This window comes from Dipodomys spectabilis, unplaced genomic scaffold (genome assembly GCF_019054845.1).
Source record: "Dipodomys spectabilis isolate Male_0828 unplaced genomic scaffold, ASM1905484v1 ptg000118l, whole genome shotgun sequence".
NCBI lineage: Eukaryota > Metazoa > Chordata > Mammalia > Rodentia > Heteromyidae > Dipodomys > Dipodomys spectabilis.
The window spans coordinates 1,690,229-1,705,707 of record NW_024870795.1 but is presented as its reverse complement, the minus strand read 5'-3'; the positions used below and the strand labels follow the sequence as shown (position 1 = coordinate 1,705,707).

The following is a 15,479-nucleotide window of genomic DNA, read 5'->3' as shown; positions in this document are numbered from 1 at the left end:
GTTATCTTAATAAACATTCAGTCTCAGTTTGTATTGCCTCTGTACAGGAGAGATTTGGAGTTTTGACACATTGATCTCAAGTCCTCAATCTAGGAAGTGGTTCTTATATTCCAAAATAATGGAGAGCTAGATGGGAGACTTATAATCAGAGTCTTACACCTGGCTTTTATCTAATCACATACCTTTGGCCTTTTCTGCTCAATTCAGACTCTTTCACATCTCTCATTCTTTTTTTTTGTTTGTTTGTTTTTTTGGTGGGGAGGGATAGGGCTTGAACTCAGGGCCTGGGCTCTGATGCTGCTTTTTTTGGCTCAAGGCTAGTGCTCTAGGGCCCCATTGCCTTCTCATTCTTGTTATCAGATTGTAAGAAGAAAATTTTAAATCTCCTTTCAACCCTAAAAGTAGTCTTGGAACATAGAAAAGCAAAACAAAACCAAAAAGTACCTGTTTTATTGTTGAATAAATATTAACAAACTTGCAGTATAAACCACAGGTAACCAACTAATGACACTACAGACTAAAAGAAATCTTTTTTATAGAGCCAAGCAGATAATAGTCCATGTTCTCTTTTATTTTTATTTTAGTATTTTAGGTTATTATTTGGTGTTTTGAGACATGGTCTCACTATGTAGCCCCAGTTGGCTTTTTTTTTTTGTGGGGCCTGAACTCTGGGCCTGGGTGCTGTCCCTCAGCTCTTCAGCTCAAGGCTAGTGCTCTACCACTTGAGCCACAGCGCCACTTCCAGCTTTTTCTGCTTATGTGGTGCTAAGGAATTGAACCCAGGGCCTCATGCATGCAAGGCAAACACTGTACCACTGAGCCACCTTCCCAGCCCCCCAGTTGGCTCTGAACATCAGATCCTCTTGCTCCAGCCTCCTAGCTTTCTGAGTTCCTCTGTGCACCTCCACACCCCTCCATATGTATTCTTAATACAACCATCTTGTCCTCTGTTAATGTTTTTACCAAATTAATTTACCCTAAATTCTCCTCAGTTTTGATACCTATGTATTAATTAATAGTTTTTTCTTAAATGAAAATTAGTTTCTTAAATCAGGGTCCTGAGTTAACAATGCAGATAAAAAACTTCTTTTGCTTTTTTTTTTTTTTTTTTTTTTTGTCGGTTGTGGGCCCTGAACCCTGAGCCTGGGCACTGTCCCTCAGGTCTTCAGCTCAAGGCTAGCTCTGTACCACCAGAGCCACAGTGCCACTTTTGGTTTTCTGGTTATTAATTGGAGATAAGAATCTTGCAGACTTTCCTTGCCCAGGCTGGCTTTGAACCATGATCCTCAGATCTCAGCCTCCTGAGTAGCTAGGATTACAGGCATGAGTCACCAGGGCCTGGCTTAAAATTAGTTTTTAGAACCACATACTTTGTGTGTGTGGGGGGGGGGTTGCAAATAGGGCTTGAACTGTGGGCCTGGGTGCTGTCCCTCAGCTCTTCAGCCCAAGGCTAGGGCTCTACCACTTGAGTGCCATTGCCGGTTTTCTGGTGGTATATTGGAAATAAGAGTCTCACAGTCTTTCCTGCCTGCACTGGCTTTGAACTGTGGTCCTCAGATCTCAGCCTCCTGAGTAGCTAGGATTACAGGCGTTAGTCACTAGTGCCTGGCTCTAAAACCATGCACCTTTTGCTCTTTTATGGTTCTTCAATGTGTTATATTTTAAACTTTAATTGTACCTTTTATAACTTGCTTTGAAATTACCTTTTTTCATAATTATAATGAATTCTAAGCAGCTGGAACAAAAATTTTCAGACTGGACATGTAGCTAGAGGTTTTGGCAGAATTAGTTTAGCTCCTACTAAACTGTAGGGCTTAAAGTGTTGTTCTCTTATAAAACAAAAGTACAATAAGTATATGACTGTAATTTTTAAATACTAGAAGGAAAATAATCCTGTGTACATGTTATTATCAAAGATGAAACAGGATTTTTTTTGTGGCTTGCTTTCTGTGCTGCGTAGCAGTTGTTCATTGGATATATGTTGTGTGTGTGCGCGCATGTGTGTATGTTGGTTGGTCCTGAGGCTTGAACTCAGGGCCTGAGCACTGTCCCTGGTCTTTTGTGCTCAAGGATAGTGCTTTGTTTTCTGTGCTGCGTAACAGTTATTCATTGGAGTGTGTGCGTGTGTGTGTATGTGTGTGTGCGCGCGTGTGTGTGTCTGTGTTTGTGTGTGTGTGTGTGTGTGTGTGTGTGTGTGTTTGTGTGTGTGTGTGTCCTGGGGCTTGAACTCAGGGCCTGAGCACTGTCCCTGGTCTTTTGTGCTCAAGGATAGTGCTTTGTCACTTGAGTCTCAGCTTAAGGAAATAAGTGTCTCACAGACTTTCCTGCCCAGGCTGGCTTTGAGCTATAATCCATAGATCTCAGTCTTCTAAGTAACTAATGTTACCGGTGTGAGCCACTGAGACCCACCTGGCTTGGATATATCTTTTATGTGTGGTGCTGGGGAGTCCACAGTCTTTTGTTTATGGTTAGAAAAAAAGACTAACTCATTTACATGAGGAGACATTTTTGCCAACCATAGGAGTAATGTCTGCTATCCTACTTAGTAGGCAACATTTCTGACTTCTGTCAGACTTGATTATAATGTTCTGTCTTCTCAGTTTGAATGGATTGAGAAATACCTAGGAAGTTAGTAAAGCACATTGAGCCATAAATGGAAAAAGCTAAGTGAAATCACAGATGGGCCCAGAGTTCATGCTGTGATATTGGCAAAAAAAAAAATTTTAAAAAAACTAAAATTCTCATGGGACAAGGCTTCTTTTAGCCTCTCTTAAGGTCTGGATTTTAGGACTGCTACACAAAGATTGTAAATTGTACATGATGCTTTAATGAAAGATAAGATGGATACACTGTCTTTTCTTTGGGAATGCTAGTAGGATCTGTTTGGGCAGCCAGTGTAGCTAAGTGGTTTTCTAGCAAATGTGAGATCCTGGGTTACAGTCCTACCTAGTATTAGTGTTACTAATAATATTTCACAGAATTGCTATTGTTTGTTCAGTCAAGAAAATTGAGTGCAATTGATTATAAAGGAAAGAACAAATTGATGACTGTCTCTTAAGTTTAATTCTAGCGACCTCAGTTTTATTTTGCCCTATAAATCATGGAGTCTTCTTCCTCTCTTCCCCACCCTTGTTTCCTCTCTTTCTTTCTACCTCACTCTCCCTCCACAGACCTTTCCCCTACATCTTGCCTACCCCCAGCACTGCTTGCTGTTAACCCAAATTTTACTGCATCTCCTGATCAGTAGTACTACGACAGTAGCTTGCATAGTACACTGTCATTTGGCATTAGATCTCTATACTCTGTACTAAAAAACAACTACTGTTTCCATACTTGGATTCAGTGGTTTGCCTTGGATCAGCCAGAAAGGAAGAATAACAGCTGATCTAATAGTTCCTCTTCATTCTGATTTCTGAGGGAAAGAGTAAAGAAAATTTGGTTTGAGGTATGTCATGAAGATTTACAGTTTATTTTTTTTTTGTTGTTGTTGTTACTCTTGTTGCTGTACTGTTGTTAAATGTCTCATTTTCCTTGTTCATCCCACGCTACTTAGTATGTTCTATCTGTATAATATTTTCTACTTACTATAGTTTTATATATACATGTTAAGTAAATTATTATGTTTCATAGGCTGGATGAATTTTTAAAATTCTTTTGGAAATGTTAGTCACTGGTAGAGCTCTTGCTGGAATGCCTAAGGCCTTAGGTTTGTATCCTGGCATAACAACCCTAGAGAGAGATGGGTTGGGGGAGAATGAAAGATCTTTGTAAATTCAATCTTTATCTGTAGTTACTTAGAATAATCCAGTACATAGTACCTATTTTTCCAGCTCTACCACCACTGTGAAAAAACTTAGACCTGATGGCATTTATTTTAAAGGAAATGAGCCTCCTGAATCCAGTGAAACTTGACTTGAGGTGCCACTTTGTTATCTAGAAAAATTTTAAATAACTAAATTCTGAACATAATGTTTTCTTACAATCTACAAGAATCTTCACTGTCTAAATTTGATTGTTGAATTATGCAGGGGCATGAGAAGTGCAAATTGTTTAAGGCCACATAGTTAATAGAAGTAGACCCAAGTTTTGAATTGGCTCACAAGCCAGTTTGAATATCTCTGATCTGAAGTACTTGGGACTGGAAGTATTTCTAATTCCAAAATATTTGTACCCAGTATGCTGATCAAACAGTCTTAATCAAAAAATCTGAATGCTTTAGAGTTTGGATTTTGGATTTTCAGATTAGTGATGCCCAGTCCCACCAGAATTATAAACCAGATGTGCCCCGTCCTCATGTAAGAGGAGCCAAAGCTTTTGAATTTATGTCTAAGACATTGTGTCATCGAAATCTCTGGGCTACATCTCCACACTTGTTCACTTGATGATCCAACTCTCTTCTATATAAAGATTAATTTCCTTTTATTATGCTGAATATAAATATCACTTAAGCCCAATAATTCCCATCATGATTGTGCAGTAGTAACTAACAGGTCTCATCTTATATTTCAGTGCAAACAGTTACTAATGCACCAAAGATGTGGAAGAAACCAAAAGACCATAACCGAACCACTGAAGAGGTGTTGGAGGCAGAATTGGAGGTAAGTAGCAGCAAGTATCTTTAGCTCACTGTCGATTATCTTTTCATATGGCATGTTTATATATAGTATTTAAAAGATAGTATTTTTCCAGCAAAACTTGATATATCTAAGTTTGAAGCTAATTTTCTTTGTACTACAGAGTTTTTAAAAGATTTTTAATAGCATGCTTAGTTTCATTGAATTCAAAAATCCATCTTCTAAATGGCAACCTTTTGGGCCTAGGCACCATGGCTCAGGCCTGTCACACCAGCTACTCAGGAAGTGAAGATCAGGAGGATTACAGTTTGAGGCCAGCCCCAACAAAAGCTAATGAGTCCTCCATCTTTGCCAGTGGGTTGGGCATGGTAACTAACATATGCCTATTATTCCATATCCTACTTACTCGGTAAGTGTAAGTAGGATTGTGGTCCAGGCCAAGTGGGGTGGAAGGGATCCATCTGAGAAATTACTGAATCTTTAAGAGGGGTAGGCTGTAGTATCAGTAGTGGAATGGTTAAGCACAAGGCCTGAGTCCAAACCAAACCCCAGTGCCACTCAATAAATAATTTTTAAATGAGCTAATGGTTCAGGTGACCAAATACTATTAGGTATGAAGTCCTGGATTTAATCCCTAATATCTGCCTGACCAGAAGGCCAAATTTTTACTCTTCCCCTTTTCCTAATTGAAAATTTCTTTGTATTTTTTTTGTTTTGGAGGGGGGGAGGTCCGGTCGTGGGGCCTGAACTCTGAGCCTGGGCGCTGTCCCTCAGCTCTTCAGCTCAAGGCTAGCGCTCTACCACTTGAGCCACAGCGCCACTTCCAGCTTTTTTCTTTTTTCTTATGTATTGCTGAGGAATCCAACCCAGGGCCTCATGCATGCAAGGCAAGCACTCTACCACTGAGCCACCTTCCCAGCCCAAATTTCTTTGTATTAACCTAATTAGAAAGACTAATCTGGCAAACAAAACATTTTTTAAAAAATACTCATTTGCAGTGTTGGTAAAGTATACCAGTACAATAGAGGAAGATCTAGAAGCTGCCATGTTTCTTCCCTGCATCCAGTAATAAAACTTCTTCATGTCATTTGTCTATCTTTAAATAAGCCTTACCAAATTTTACTGTAGGTTAAAAAATAGCCAACTTCAAGAAATGATGTGGAAGGAAGAAGGAATGATGTGGAAGGAAGAAGGAATCTGGTCCTAAAAGTTACCATAATCATTCCATAGTTTGTGATCTCCATGTCCTTTGGGTTACATATGGAAGTTTATCTTTAAGCTATTCTTTTGCTTTTTGTTTTATTTTGTTGGTCCTGTGTTTTGTGGTGTAACTTGCCTGGCTTTGAACTTGGGATCTTTCTGCCTTGGCCTCTGAAGGTGCTGGGATTACAGGTGTGCACCATCACATCTTGATTTTTAAGCTGTTCTGTTTTTGTTTGGGGTTTTGGTTTTTTGCTTTTTTGTTGTTGTTGATTTGAGGCAGGGCCTTATTATATAGACTAGGCTGGCTTGGATGATATCCTCCTGCCTTAGCCTCCTGAGTTCTGGGATTACAAAAAGGACCACCATGCCTGACCTCAAGCTGTTTTTATAATCTACTTTACTAAAATAACTTTTCCTGAAGATAAAAATGATAATATTTAAATGATTACATTTAAGATATATAAATTATCTAAGGTAACTTTAAGTGAATTTACATCATAAGATTTTTTTTTTCCATCTATTGAAAATACTTTGCTGCAGCTAACAGCTAACAGCTATTTCCCTTGTGCCACCATTACCTTAATATGATGCTCTGTTGATGTCACAGTTAACCCCATAGCAACCACTAAAAAGTTGCATTGATATGATTTCATTGTGGGTATCAGGGTAAGATTTGGCACTGTTAGTAGAGATACAAGTAGTTGCTGTATTCTTGCAGCTTAACCAGAAAATGCTGCTCCTACAGAGAATAAAATACTTTCTAGAGACATGGGAATCACATATATTTCTGGTATGCCTATAAGCTTCCTAAACTAGTTTCTCTTTAGATTCAAAGAGGAGTTTTTTTCTTCCTTTGTGTTTCCTATTCCTTTGATCTATGGCTACATTTCATAAGAGCTATAAAGCTATTATTAACTGGGTGGAATAGAACTTCCTACCTTCAAATATTCATCCTATCCTTTTGCCTAGATTGATATCAGAGTAATTTGATATGATTTCCTAAAACAACAAACTTTTCCCATGAAGTGTGAATGGTAAATATTTAGACCTGTTGTTAACTCTTCAATTCTGCTGCTTTAGCCCCAAAGCAGTCCGTGTATAAGTGAGTGAATTATGGTTATATTCCACTAAAATTTAGTTGGTGGATACTGGAATTTGAATTTGTATATATGAAAACATTATATTAAAATAACCATTTTTATCTTGCATGCTTTACAAAAAAGTCATAGGTCAGAAGTGGCCCATAAGGGCTGGGAAGGTGGCTCAGTGGTAGAGCGCTTGCCTTGCATGCATGAGGCCCTGAGTTCGATTCCTCAGCACCACATAAGCAGAAAAAAAAAGCCAGAAGTGGTGCTATGGCGCAAGTGGTAGCGCACTAGCCTTGAGCTGAAGAGCTGAGGGACAGCGCCCAGGCCCAGAGTTCAGGCCCCACGACCAGACCCCCCACCCCCCCCAAAAAAAAGTGGCCCATAAATCAGTTTTCTATAATTGTTTTAGCTTATTGTTCTCTAAACATGAGAAGTTAAGTCATTTCTTGACCTTCTGGCTAACAAGAGAAGTCACTTTTGTTTCCTAATCTTCTAGTTTACAAATAAAATTTAATAAGTATTTGTTCATTTTTCTTCAGAAAATCTAATCTTGTACAGTTCCTAATATAATTTTTAGAGTAGCTTATTAAATATTAGATGCCTCATTGCCACTGATGAGGTATACGCCCTTTCTTACATTTTTCAGCCTTTAAAAAAAAAAATGTAGCCTTCCAAGTGTTAGTGGCTCATGCCTGTAATCCTAGGTATTCAAGAAGCTGAGATCTGAGGATCTCAGTTTGAATCCAACCTGGGCAGGAAAGTCAGGGAGACTCATATCCAATTAACCACCAAAAGCTAGAAGTAGAACTGTGCCTTAAGTGGTAGAATACGAGCCTTGAGCAAAAACACTAAAGGGCAGTGCCAAAGCCCTGAGTTCAAGCCCTAGTGCTGGCATACATGCGTGTGGGCGTGGACATAAAATATAGTCAACTCGTTTTGAGGGCTTTTGTTATTGTTGCTGTTGTTACATCATTACAAATATTTTATCTTTTTAATTACAGCCAATATGACGAAAGATTTTCAGTGAATATCACTGTTTAAGCATTTTAATTTTATTTAGAAACTTTTAGACATTTCATCAATCATTACATCCATAGTTGTCAGAATGTTTTTCTTATACTTGAAAACTTACTGTGTTAAGGGTTGAGAGTATGGAAGCTCATGGTACAATGCCTGTTTAAGCAAATGTGAGGCTCTGAGTTCTAAGCACAGGACTGCTGAGAAAATCACCTTTGCTTTCCAAGTAGCAAGGATTATAGGCATTTGCTATCATACCTGGGTTAGGGTTTTCTTTTAATTTTCTTGCCAATTATGGGTCTTGAACTCAGGGAGAGAGGGAGTCTGGGCACTGTTACTAAGCTTGTATGTGTGTGTGTGGGTGTGTGCATGCACATGTGAATCTTGAGGCTTGAACTTAGGGTCTGGTGGTATCCCTGAGGTTTATTGCTCGAGGCCAGAATTCTCCCATCCTTTTAGTCACAGCTCCACTTCTGGCCTTCTGGTGATTAATTGATGAGTCGAGGCTACCTTTAAACATCAGTCCTCAAATCTCAGCCTCCTAAATAGCTAGAATTACAGGCATGAACTGCTGGCACTTGGCCTGACACTTACATTTTGTTTTTGAGGTTGAGTTTCACTTTTATTTCGCCCCAACTGACTTGGAACTTCTGAACTGTAGCTCTCTCTTTGTCTTATAGGCAGGCACCATCATACCTATCAGATGTTTATTTGGTTTTTGTTGGAGTTTTAACTCGGATTCATACTTTCCAGACAGATGCCCTTACCTCAGAGACACCTCTAGATGTGTGTGTGTGCGCGCACGCGTGTGTGCCTGCCTGTGTGTGTATGTGAGATGTTATTTTAAGGATAGGGTCTTAGGGGCTGGGAAGTTGGCTCAGTGGTAGAGCGCTTGCCTTGCATGCCTGAGGCCCTGGGTTCGATTCCTCAGCACCACATAAGCAAAAAGAAAAAAGCCGGAAGTGGCGCTGTGGCTCAAGTGGTAGAGCGCTAGCCTTGAGCTGAAGAGCTGAGGGACAGCGCCCAGGCCCAGAGTTCAGGACCCACGACCGGACCCAAAAAAAAAAAAAGGGATAGAGTCTTAGATGGTTCCTGGATACAGTTAGTACACAGCACCTCATCTAGATCTTTGTTGAGATTAGGTATATAAACTTTTTCTGCCTGGCTTGGCCTGGAGAAACAATTCCCCTCCCCTCCCCCTTTTCGGGGTAGATCGTGTGATTTGAACTAAGGGTGTGGGCACTGTCCCTAAGCCTCTTTGTGGCCAAGGCTAGCACTTTACCACTTGAGCCACAATGCTACTTCTAGTTTTTGAGTGGTTAGTTGGAGATAAGTCTCCTACAGGAACTTTTCTGCCTGGGCTGGCTTTGAACCACGATCCTCAGATCTCAGTCTCTTTAGTAGCTAGGATTACAGGCATGAGCCACCGATGCCCAGCTAATCCTTTTGGGTACTTCTGGCTCACGCCTATAGTCCTAGCTACTCAGGAAGCTAAGATTTGAGGATCACAGTTCAAAATCAGCCTGGGCAGAAAAGTTAGTGAGACTCTTACCTCCAATAAACTACTCAGACAAAACAGGAGTAACACTGTGACTCAAGTGGTAGAGCACTACCTGTGAGCACAAAAAGGCTCAAGGACAGCACTCAGGCCCTGAGTTGAAGTTCCAGGACAGGCAAAAGAGTGGGGGTGGGGGAGGGAAAGAATAGGATCCCTACAATTTGTGATTCTCTCATGTCTCTGCCGCCCAAGTAGTTGGGATTATAGACATGAGTGACTGAGCTGCCATTTCTTAGACTGTGATATTCTTATTTATGATTCATTATCAATAAATCTGTCTTTCTCCATGTTTAAAAGATACTTTCTTCTAAAAGCATTTCAGAACAAAGAAATCATTTCCAAACAAAGAAATCATTTCCAAATACTTTGTTAGATTATGTCTGTGTTTAATTTTGTTTGAGACAGCATCTGAATGACAGGGTCAGTCCTGCTTCAGCCTGCTGATATTCAGGATACTTTCTCTTCTCTGGGTAGGGATGTGTTTGCATGTGTTTGTATGTGTGTGTTTGCAGGAATTTTGACTTTCCTTGTAGAATCAAGACTTCAAACAGCACGAGCAAAATAATTCTGTAAAATCTCTGTTCAACTAAAAGCTGAACTTAGTGTGAAGACCTATCTGAAAAAGAACTACCAAAAAAAAATCAGGGCCGGAGGCATAATCAGTACTTTAAGAGCACATGCTTAGGAAGTCTAAGATCATCACGTTGAACTCCAGTACTACCAAAAATAAAAATGAGTTTCTGCTCAATATTTTTATTAGTATCTTTTCTCTGTAATTAGATTTACAAAATTATCTCCTGTGTAATAAAGAATTTGTCATTCATTTCTTCTTTCTTTTTCTTTTTCTTTTTTCTTTGTCGGTCATGGGGGCTAAATTCTGGGCCTGGGCACTGCCTCTCAGCTCTTCAGCTTAAGGCTAGCTCCCTACCACTTCAGTCACAGTGCCATTTCTGGCTGTTTTCTGCTTATGTGGTGCTGAGGAATGGAACCCAGGGCCTTATGCATGCGAGGCAAGCACTCTACCACTGAGCCAACTTCCCAGTCCATGTCACTCACTTCGTCAGCATAATTTTATAAGTAAGGTAAAGTACTTCCTGGCATATAGGATGCCCTTTCACACAATGCTGTGCTAAGCAAACCCTAATTTTTACTACTTCTAGTATGAAGTTAACAATTGGATCCTTTTTCCTCTAAGTTCTTGTTCCAGAGTATTGTTATCATAGTCCCCACCTTCGTGATGAAAAAAGAGAGACCTAAATTTCATGGTAAACTTTACTGGACAGAATTGTGATCTCTCACGAGGCCCTTAGAAAGCTATCTTCTTTGATACTAACACTGAGATACCTAATCAGAAACAATCTAAGGTATAAATTCAATTCTTCCTTTCTTCTAAAAATATATTTGAACTGGGCAATGTGGCTCATGCCTATAGTCCTAGCTACTGAGGAAACTGTGATATGAGGGTTGTGATTCAAAACCAGATTGTGAGACTATAATTAACTACCAAGTGAAGCTATGATTCAAGTGGTAGAGCACTAGCCTTGAGCACAAAAGCTCAGCGACAGTGCCCAGGCTCTGATTTCATGTCCCAGGATCAGCACCAAAATTTTTTTTTAAAGTGAAATAAATACATTGAGTACTTGAGCACCAATGGCTTACGTCTGTAATCCTACGTACTAAGGAGGCTGAGATATGAGGATCAGAGTTCAACGCATCTGGGAAGGAGAGTCAATACAACTCATCTCCAGTTAACCAACAAAGAGCTGGAAATGGAGGTGTAACTGAAGTGACAGAGTGCCACCCAAGAGCACAAAAGCTCAGAGACAGCACCCAGGCTGTTCAAGCCCCAGTCCTGTCATAGATAGATGAATGTTGTGTGCTTATGTGCTGACTTTAACTAATAAGCCTCCTTGTAATATGAGAAGTGTTTGTCTTTAGAGAACTTAGATCTTTAGTTACCCCAAGATCTTGTTTCTTTCCAAAGTACAGCTCTAAAATATACTCTCTAGTGTTTCTTTTTATATGTGCTGAGTTTAGTGGCAAGAGGAGTGCTTGTTTTAGATTTCTGACTAGAACTCTTTCATGTTCATTAAGTTCCAAGGATTAACAGTTCTTTCTATTCTAATCTTTGGTACATTTTAGATTCATTAGTCACATGTTCAAGCATTTCAGTAGCTATTTGAATTGTATGCCTTACCCCATGTGGGGAAATGAGTAAAGTGTTTTTTTAAAAACTCATCATTCTAATATTGTATACTGAGCACACGGGCATTCTTATCTTGAGTGGCACATTTTCTTATGTTTTTGAGGGGGTAAGTATAGGTCTTCACGTATATTTACACTTGAAAAAAGAAATAACATCTGTGTTCACTTACGCTTTAGCCTAAAGCAGAAGAGGAGCTTTCAATTGACAGAGCACTTGAATCTGAACAAGATAAAATGAGCCAAGGGTTTCATCTTGAGAGAGACCCCTCTGATCTAAAAAGAGTGAAAGCTATGGAAGAAAATGGAGAAGAATCTGAGCCTGTACGTAATGGTGCTGAGAATGTTTCTGAGGGTGAAGGAATAGATGCTAATCCAAGCTCTGTTGATAATAATCCAGGCTCTGCCGATGGGGTCACATTCCCATTTAAGCCAGGTAAGTTTATCCCTGTCTTCCTGAGTGCCTCTTCCCTTTTCCCTTCCCTCTGTTATTATAATCCTAAAGAAATAGTGCCTTCTCATAGAGGTAGGGGATAGAAGGAAGAGATTCATCACATGATAATATTTGTGGTGTGCAGAGATGAACATCAGTGTCTAGCAAATCTTCATGGACAGAAATTGGTATCTGATGCAGGCATTCCAGGACTTTTATTTTTTTATTTATTTATTTTTTTGGTCTGGTCATGGGGCCTGAACTCTGGGCCTGAGCACTGTCCCTCAACTCTTCAGCTCAAGGCTAGTGCCCTACCACTTGAGCCACAGCCCCACTTCCGGCCTTTTTCTTTTTGCTTATGTGGTGCTGAGGAATCGAACCCAGGGCCTCATGCATGCGAGGCAAGCGCTCTACCACTGAGCCAACTTCCCAGCCCCTCCAGGACTTTTACTAGCATTGGAAGAGCAGCTGCCAAAGAGAGGCCAACAGTGCTAGGGTATTAGAATTCAGTAAGAGAAATTTAATTTCATCCATTTGAATTCAAAGAGATAGTGTAGATATGACCGTGTTCCCTGAGATGCTCTTTTCTGAAAGTTCGGTTTGGTGACAGGAATTACTAAAGAATTTTCTCTGTAAATCAGCCAAGCAGTATGACTGGATTATTGAAAGCCTGAAATATGGCTCAAAGTGGTAGAACACTAGCCTTGAGCAAAAAGACCTCAGAGACAGCCTAGGCCTTGAGTTCAAGCCCCACACCAACAAAAAAATAAAATGAAAGCCAGGTGCTGGTAGCTCACTTATGTAATCCTAGTTACTCAGGAGGCTGAGATCTGAGGATCGTGGTTCAAAGCCAGCCCGGGCAGGAGAGACCGTGAGACTCCTGTCTCCAATAAGCCACCAGAAAACCAGAGGTGACGCTGTAGCTCAAGTGGTAGAGCACTAGCCTTGAGCTGAAGCTCTCAGGGACAGCGCCCAGACCCAGGTTCAAGCCCCAAGACCCAAAAATAAATAAATAAATTAATTAATTAATTAAAAATAAATAAAATAAAAAGAGTGATGTTCAAAGTAATAGAACCCAGTATTTTGAAATCACTTTTGTAAATGTAAACTCATACAAAATCACCAAGTACTTGTAGCCACTACCAATCCTTTGTTAGAAAATTGAGATTATATTGCAATGTTTAAAATGTTTGTTTGTTTGTTTGTTTGCTGTTCCTGGGGCTAGAACTCTGGGCCTGGACATTGTTCCTGAGCTTCTTTTGCTCAAAGTGAGCACTCTACCATTTGAACCAAGTGCCATATACAGCTTTTTTTAGTTTATTGGAGATAAGAGTCTCACAGAGGGCTGGGAAGGTGGCTCAGTGGTAGAGTGCTTGCCTGCATGCATGAGGCCCTGGATTCGATTCCTCAGCACCACATAAGCAAAAAGTTTTGAAAAAAGCCGGAAGTGGCGCTGTGGCTCAAGTGGTAGAGCGCTAGCCTTGAGCTGAAGAGCTGAGGGACAGTGCCCAGGCGGCCCCACGACCAGACCCCCCCCCCCCAAAAAAAAATAAATAAAAAATAAAAAAATAGTCTTTACATGAGCTAGTTGTGATGGCTCAAAGCTATAATCCTAGCTACTTGCGGAGGTGAAGATCCAGAGGGTTTGAGGTTACAGGCCAACTAAGGCAACAAAGGATTTGTGAAACCTGGTCTCAATTATTGGTGCAGTGGCATGTGACTGTTATCCTGTTGTGAAAGTATACTGGCTGTGCGAAGTGCCTAGCACTGTTGATCCTCAGTGGTGCTGTGCAACACAGTGGAAGGATTGGACCTCAGGCATTAAAGAAGAATCTAACTCAGAAAATAACAGTTCAGAAAGGGACTTGATAGTTAACTCAAATGGTAGAGTGCCTGCCTACCTCCCAAAAATTGTTCATGTATAGATTAGTGTTGCTTCTGATTTTTCGGGTGTGTTTATTCATTACAAGACACAGCAGACTTTGGAGTCTGGTTTGTATGAAAAACTGTCTGCTTATATCCCTCCCTTTAGAATCCTGGAAGCCTACTGATAATGAAGGCAAGAAGCAGTATGACAGAGAGTTTCTACTAGACTTTCAGTTTATGCCAGCCTGTATACAAAAACCTGAAGGCCTGCCTCCCATCAGTGATGTGGTTCTTGATAAGGTAAGCTGCAGTGCAAATATATGAAATATGAAGAATTCTTAGAAACTAGTAGACTAGATGACATTTAAATAAAAATATGTAATATTCAAACATCAGATTTTCCCAAAACAATGTTGAATTTATAAGTTTTTCCATACATTGCATACATTACTATACTTACTGGTTGTTTGCTTTAATCTTAATAAAAATTGTGTTTGTTTGGAGATAGCCAAATTGATAGAAATCTTTCCTCACTCAGCTAAAGTTTCATCATTGAATATAGTAGCATTGGTGACAGGTCAGAAACCTGAGCAAGTATATGGCAGATTAAATAACTGGAAGTCATAAGTCAAATAAGGTTCATCACACATTTTTACTAACAGTTATTTCCACTGACTAAGTCCCCAATCTTACGCAATGTAGGTAGACATCCTTTCTGCTTATACATAGAATTTTTTAAATCTAGAGTTTGAACTTAATGCCTTATACTCACTTATTTATTTTGCTTGCTTGGCTGACACAGTACTACTTTAGCCACACCTCTAACCCTCTACATGTGGCTACACAGAAAATTAATCCAAGTGTTTATTAATTAAAAGGAAGTCAGATACATCCGCTTACATAGTAAGTAGACATATAAATGTAAATCAAAGGTGTTGCACTACTGGTGATTTATGTTTGAAGTTGTTTTGTTTTGGGCATTGATGAGTATTGGACTCAAGGCCTGAAGCATGCTCAGGAAGTTTTTGTCCCCATCCAACAGTATTTTTGGAGATGAACTATATTCCTTATTGACTGTCATAGAATGAGACACTTGTATCTAGTGGCTGTAAGCAGCAGCTGCTTATGCTAATCTTACTTTTGTTAAATTCCCATAGCAGCAGGCTTTCGTATTTCTGTGAATATATCTAAGCCCTCTCTTTTAAATATGTCTGTGAGGATAGTTGATGACTGATTGCTGGTACTACTTTTGAGGCTACTTCAGTGCCTCAGAGGGCAAGTATAATACCCATTGAATTAAATTATTCTCTTAGGAAATATTTTTCTAGTCATGTTTGTAGCTAATGCCTGTAATTTGAATAGCAGAGATAAGGAGATCCAATGTTGTATATTGGATGTTAGCTCAAGTGTTAAATCACATGCCTGATAAGCATGAAGTGAGAAGGTCAGACACTGGTGGCTTACGCCAGTAATCCTAGCTACTTAAGAGGCTGATATCTGAGGATCACAGTTCAAAGGCAGCCCAGGCAGAAAGTCTG

The 15,479-nt window shown here is 39.9% G+C and overlaps 1 protein-coding gene across 9 annotated transcripts in view; it reads left to right on the top strand.

The window, feature by feature from the left end:
* The window catches only part of Eif4g3 (eukaryotic translation initiation factor 4 gamma 3), a 239,339-nt gene that overhangs the window by 132,969 nt on the left and 90,891 nt on the right, over positions 1-15,479 (top strand). For all 9 annotated transcript variants that reach the window (XM_042688417.1, XM_042688416.1, XM_042688413.1 and 6 more), the window contains 3 exons: positions 4,510-4,598; positions 11,823-12,078; positions 14,108-14,241. In XM_042688417.1, the coding sequence (XP_042544351.1) occupies positions 4,510-4,598; positions 11,823-12,078; positions 14,108-14,241 (479 nt within the window). The remainder of the gene's footprint in view (positions 1-4,509; positions 4,599-11,822; positions 12,079-14,107; positions 14,242-15,479) is intronic.